The sequence below is a fragment of the Pagrus pagrus genome, assembly GCF_965226575.1.
Source record: "Pagrus pagrus genome assembly, chromosome: 3".
NCBI lineage: Eukaryota > Metazoa > Chordata > Actinopteri > Spariformes > Sparidae > Pagrus > Pagrus pagrus.
In genome coordinates this window covers 16,426,329-16,433,057 of record NC_140187.1, presented here as the reverse complement: position 1 = coordinate 16,433,057, position 6,729 = coordinate 16,426,329, and the positions used below count along the sequence as shown (strand labels likewise).

Sequence of the window (6,729 nt, the reverse complement as noted above, 5' to 3'; positions counted from 1 at the left end):
TGTTCTGCTCATTTTCAGGTTCATAATTTTATTTTGTGTTTCCACTAGAATAGGTTTACATGCTTTAATGCTCAAAAAACACATTGCTTTTCTCATACTGTTCAGTGCTGCAGCACTGTGATCGCTCTCCGTATGAAATGCTCTGTTTTAGCTCCTGTCTCTTTAAGGCCGCCCCCTCCCGAATGCCACGTCTGCTCTGATTGGTCAGCTCACACATGCCTGAGCCAGCACAGCTAGCAACCACAGAGCAGCTGTGCTAAATCAATTCTTAGGTGCCAAATAGCCGCTATAGGCATAAATTATGCAAATCTGTGACTCCTCGATGTAGTCCCTATCACTGGCTAGGAAAGCAAAGCTGTGCACAAACTTACAAGGTCCTCCAAAGGGCAGAAAGGTGGCCACAAAAATAGTATTAGTTTTTTTTAGTAAGTATTCTCAGTTTGACTGTCAAGTTTCTGAGACTCGCTGAACAACACAGCAACACCTGCCTATTGGCAAAATTCAGTTTTCAAAATAAATGAAAACAAACAGAAACATTGTAGATTAATGCTTTGGGAGATTTAAGTAATGACTTCAATGAGAATTTTTTTCAAGGTATAACTGGTGTACATAATCAACACTATCAGTGTTTTCATTTTAATTCACGTTAATTGTGATGTATTCACAGCATGACACCAAAAACAAAATCACATCTCATTGACAAATATCATCGGGCCCTTAGAAACCTCTTTGTTCTCACTGTCATAAACGACCTGTTTACCAAGATATGCGTGTGGTAAGCTCAAGCTTACTTGGGGCTGGTTGAAGCTACTTTGTCTGTGTACATGTTGACCTCCACCTGTTAACTCCACCTTTGACTGCTTGAAACTGTCTTGTCTGGACGGCTGTTGAGCGAAACTCTCCTCCGACTGCTCAAAGCTGCTCTCGCTGTAGAGCCGCTGTCGCATTTCACTAGCACGTTTCCCAGAAGCACTCCTGGTCGGATATCTCTGACCTGTCTTGTACCAGCCTGTCTCTTTGAAGACAAACCAGATATTTCCAACCCAGAGGACGACGTTTACAAAACCAAATACCTGGAGATAGAAGAAGTGATGGGTGTAAATGGCTTGTTTTATCCAGTTGTTTGTTCCAGTGCATTATTTGTAGACTGAATACTTACCGCGGATGTATTGAGACGTGACCAGCGAGGCTCCTGGGTAACTGTGCATTTGTTCTCCTGAGCTCTGCAGGCTGAGAAAAGCAGAAGCACCTGTGTCGGGTTTGTGGCCGTCTTGATATCCGAAAGAGCTTTTGCCCAACAGCAACTGCTGACCAGCCACATTAAGGAGAAGATGAGGGTGACAAGAAAATCCTGCTCAGGACAAAAGAGTAGAAACATGAAGGAAGGAAGTCACAAACGAGAATAAAAAAAGTAAAATGAATGCGTTTCATGTCACACAAATGTAATTTAAGCTGGGACATTAGAAGAGTGTTTGTTGACTGACCACAAGTGGGCCTCTGTTGTTCTTCAGGTACTTGTTCTGGTAGAAGACATAGACAATGGTTGCCAGCAGAGAGTACAGGAAAGCAAAAACACCCACAGTCAGGAAAAACTGAGCCGGTGAGGAAAAGTCACCATCCAAGAAAAGAATCTCATCTCTCTTTGCGTCACACAGGGGAGCCTTGAAATGCACTTCTTTCAATCTACGAGGCCGAAAGAGGAAAAGAAAAGAAAAAGTTATCACAGTATATGTAAGAAAACATGTCACTTTAGCAATTTCATTAGCTGGCTTAAAAAAAAGGTGTGAGACAAAAAGGGACAAATGTGATGAGATTCATGAGGAAGCAGAGAAGACACAAGCAACTTGGGTTGTCTGTGTGACAGTAGGAGGGAAACAGTTTACAAACACACTCTGAGACAGTAGCAAAGAGAGAAAATGTTACCGTGAGGGGACCAAGTTCAATTTTGTCTACACACACAAATTAAAGGGTAACTTCACCAAATCTACACATTAAAGTGTATCATAGGTCTTGGGTACGTGAGTACTACTGCCTTTTGTGGCTCCAGTGATGTCACTCAGTGGCTACGTTGCACTGTGGGTAATCTAGGCACCAGGTTTCGAAAAAGCAATCCTCTGGTGTAGCAGTGCACAACACTGTTGGCAGAACCAGAAAATATCACCGTCTTTATTCCACACATTCTTCTTCCTTTTAAAACCTGGTGCCTACATTACCCACAATGCAACTTAGCCACTGAGTGATATCACCTGAGGCAATTTATCTGATTACCTGTAAACACACTTTATTGTGTTAAAGTATTACACATGTTGTTTCAGTCTCGCTGTGTGTAACTGTGACAATATTAACACAACTGTGGGTAAAGGGTTAGGTTATTGACCACAAGAGTAACAATACATTATTGGGGCAAATCAGCAGCTATTGAGCGAATTGTGGCAAAAGACATTCTTTCACTGTAAGTTAAAGGTGCCGTGTGTAGGATTCAGTGGCCCTCATCTCACCCTCTGATATGGTGGCCACTAAAGGTGGGAGGCCTTCTCTAGAGTCAGTGTTTGGTTTGTCTGTTCTGGGCTACTGTAGGAACATGGGGGTGGTACATGGTGGGCTCTGCAGAAGAAGGCCACAACCCCATCTGAGTGAGTAGCTGCCTGATGTGAGCAGTGCATGTGCTTTCTCAGTACGACAACATCACTAGGACAAACTACAAGCACATTACAATTGCTGATGATTATTTTAGACAAACGTGCGTGGTTGTTTGTTGCATTTTTTCCATCGCACATGAAAAAAGACATAATGGTTCAGTGAAAAGAAAGGAATACAAACAGTACATAATGACTAGAAAGTAAAAAGCAATAACTTAAGAGAGAAATGTGCAAAAAGAACCAAAAAAACAAACAAAAAAACAAAAACAAAAGGGCTTGTCAAGCCACCCTCCTAATGTGAAATGTTCAGCATAAAGACAAACAAATAAAGTAGTGCAAACAAATGCATGATACGGCTTAAAAAAAATGAATAAATAAATAAAAATGTGCCTGCTGTAGCAAAGAAGCTGTTTTACTTCCCAAAAATTCTGACAAATTGTACTTTAATGCTTTGCCAAAAATGATCTCATAATTTCTATGTCAATAAAGACACTTTGAATTGAAATGAATTGAATTAAACTGGAAAAAATAGGCTATACTTGTCCACTGGGCACCACCGTCCAAAATAATTATTAACAAATGGAATCATAATAAACTAATTTTACAAACATCTGATTTTACTGAAGTTCTGTGTGAGCTCGTCCAAGTGGCGTTGTCGTACCTAAATGTCACTCAGATCACTCAGACACTCACATCAGGTAGTGCACCGCTCCCTCTGTAGATTTATAAAAGGCTCATTCTAAGGTAACGAAACAGAATAATTATTAAATTCAGGTGATTGATCATATGCTAACGAATACATTTATGTTTTAATCATTATTCATAATTAAGATGACTACATAACATTTCTGCTGATAGATTTCCCTAAATCCTGCACACTGGACCTTTAAGCAAAGATTTTGACTATGCTGCATTTATCATTGTTACAAAATAAGGAAACTGCAAGATATATATTTAGCTGTGTCTAAAAATATTTCAGTCATTGTCTATTTTGTTATCAATCAATGTGACACACACACACACACACACACACACACACACACACACACACACACACACACACACACACCTTTCTTGTCCAAAAAGCTGTAATCGAAATGTTTGGACTCAAAACATGAAAGCTCCTTTTGTAATGTCTCATTTATTACATTAAAACTGATATTATGTTTCAAAAGAACTAAAAAACACTTGAATCCTGTTCTGTTAAATTTGGGTTAATGTGCTATTTATACATGACCAGAGTGTGTCCCTCTGAACTAACACACAGACACACGTGTCAAGTCTGCTGAAGTGTTAATTAGACACTTGGCCATCACTGACACTCACTCTGAAGCATGTGTAGGGGTTTGTGGGTGGTCGACCTCACTTCAGTGAGAGTTAACAAAAACCCCCCCCACACATACACACCATTCATTGGTTTTTTAAACGAGGCAGCTGTGTAGTTTCACATCTGTAGAATTGAAAGGCGGTGTATTATAATCCATCATAGCATCCACCCTGAAACTTAAGGATGATTTATTATCATGTAGATGAGTACTGTATTCACTCAAAATAGCAACACAGCTGACAAATAGAGTCACTCTTCTCTAATCCTACAAGCATCTCTGTGGTGTTTAAACAGTACAAAGCCCCAGATAGTCCTGCGCACATAGAGGTCCACAGGAGTCACAATGAAAGAATATTGCCATTTTCTGTCGCTCATTATCGTTTCATCAGCAACATCAAGCTGCCTGCTGTAATGAAAGATATAGCTATAAAGTGCTGTATCATCACAGGGGACCACCGGCATTAACTCTGACAGCACTCCAGGTACATTCCCGTCTAATGATGCAGTGAAACATCATAGACTCAGGGATCTTAAATTGGGCTGGCTTTCTACTCAGATTTTCAGCCTCCTGTTCTTAAATTGAGCGAGAACAGCTCCTCTCTACTGAGTCTGACATGATGGAGTAGAGCTGTGCAGCTTTTAAATCTTTTTTCTTGAGTCTGACCAGTTTCCTGAAATAAGAATAATAAATGATGGGCAGGATCGAGGCATAAGCGTTAAAAAGCACATGCCAAGGGCTTCATTACCACCAGGGGGCCCAGAACGAGGAGGAAGGAACTGCCTACTTGAAATAATGTTTAACATACATTTTTAAATATTTAGAGAAATGACTCTAAAATGTCTCTTTATGTACTTTATTTCAATGTTTATAACTGTATTTATTCATTTTTGAAACCCACACAATGTTAGCTATGCTTTTACAGTACAACCAATTGCGCATTAATACTGAAATATAACTAAATTAACGGGATGGCTTGTTATATTAATGATTTAGCATTTAAGTAATTTTGTTTGTTTACCTAATTTTTAAAATGTGCGTATAAGGTAGCCCCAAAAACTTCAGTGTGCTTACAGCACTTCATTTAATCCAACCCTAGAGATGATCAACAAGGATATGTCTCCTCCTGAAAGCTTCTTCCCGCTTGTCAGTTAGTCTGTGAATTCACATTTTAAAAGTGACCTAAATCGAAGCATGTAAATAGGTTATGTGCCAGTTACATGTCAAAAATGTGATTTAATGTCACAAAAATGAAATTACATGACAGTCAATATTTGTTCTTTATGCATTCATGTAGTCATGTATCAAAATTTTAAAAAACGACAGTTAAAACAGTATGGGGAATAAATATGATAAATAGAGTGATTAGGTGGACGTATGTAAAATAAGGCACAAACAACTGCTTTACCTGAAGGGGTAGCCAAAATCAATGTTGATGCTGAGGTTACCCTGCCTCCTGTCTGCACAGTCCACTTTAACCTGGAGATGACCATAGTATCCTCCACATGTTGCAAAAGCACAGATGGCAAAAATCTACAAAAATAAAAACAAACAAACAATAAATAGTCATAAAAGGATCATAATACTGCAGAATGTAGACTCATATATAAATCACAGCCTGACTGATTATCAAGATTTATAATTGGCTTGAAAACAAAACCTGAATAATTCAAAGGTCGGAAGACAACTAACAGAGCTGCTCACTGTGAGCTGGAGGGTGGCCACAGCAGCACAGTGAGACTCAGTGTGAGGATGTAAATATACAGGTCTGAAGTCTGTTACCCATTTTATCTTCATAGCTCTAATGAAGAATATTCACAATTTTACTCTGTGTTACCGACTTTGCATACATTTCTCTTTTCTGTTAAATGAATGGCACAAACTGCACTGATGCTGAACCAGGCAGACATTTCATGAAGTCATCTTTTCAATCAGCAAATCAAAACATGGATCAAAAGCACCGAGCTCTCACTTGATATTGTAATTCATACAGTGCAGTGTGCATTAGAAGTGGATAGGAAGCAGAAATAATCAATACAACCAAAATGACTAGATAAATGAAGAAATGACAAGCCGAGATAAATGAGACTTACCGGAGCAAATATAACCATACACATTTAAAAATCACAGATCTCAACTCCAACTCCGCGCAGTGTCGACAGCTTTTGTCAGTTTGAGATGCCACTGATGAAGACAGGAACAAGAGAGCGACTCTTTCAAGGGTAGGGGAGGGCTGACAGCAGATATCTTCCCCAGGGAGGAGTCTGAGGTTCTCTGTACCTCTTCATTTGTTCACAAACACTGCAATAAAACGTAAACACTGTAATAGAGAGAATGCTTGTGAAGAAGTTGTTTACTGTTATTGTAAGGCCGTAAGGATGTTGCTCTCAAAATGTATTTTTTTCTAAAAAAAAAAAAAAGGGCTCAGAGACATAAATCAAAGAGAACTACATTCTGCTCTTACTAAAGAAAATGCAGTTTGATTGCTGAACTTCCAGTTTCTCAAGCTTTCAACTGCTGCAGCTCCTGCAAGGCTACTTGCTCACAGCAGTATGTTTGTATGAGGCAATTATAGTTTTTTATTTCTTTAACTAAAGCACTGAAACACATGAGACTGAGACATCTTAATCATGGTCTCATTGAGTACACTTCAGCAAATGTGATTGAAAGTGGACGAATCATTCAGTTATTGGCAGTTATTGCAGCCAGTCACTGAAAAACAATATATGATGTCTCAAATCAGACATAGTGGCAGAGTTCGGGTC

General features: G+C 39.1%; 1 protein-coding gene across 1 annotated transcript; it reads right to left on the bottom strand.

Moving 5' to 3' along the window:
- Positions 1-574: 574 nt before the first annotated feature.
- On the bottom strand, positions 575-6,142 carry synprb (synaptoporin b). Its single transcript, XM_084349774.1, has 5 exons — positions 6,058-6,142; positions 5,373-5,497; positions 1,485-1,683; positions 1,160-1,351; positions 575-1,073 (listed from the first exon to the last, which is right to left on the bottom strand). Exons 1-5 carry the CDS (start codon positions 6,079-6,081, stop codon positions 687-689), a joined length of 927 nt encoding a protein of 308 aa, XP_084205900.1. The 5' UTR covers positions 6,082-6,142; the 3' UTR covers positions 575-686.
- Positions 6,143-6,729: the final 587 nt, after the last annotated feature.

Excerpts from the sequence above, each read along its gene's own strand:
- synprb (XM_084349774.1), bottom strand. The coding sequence starts at position 6,081 with ATGTGTATGGTTATATTTGCTCCG. Across the intron at positions 5,498-6,057 it reads GTATGGTTATATTTGCTCCG|ATTTTTGCCATCTGTGCTTT; the intron begins GTAAGTCTCATT and ends TTATTTTTGTAG. Across the intron at positions 1,684-5,372 it reads GATTTTGGCTACCCCTTCAG|ATTGAAAGAAGTGCATTTCA; the intron begins GTAAAGCAGTTG and ends TCGGCCTCGTAG.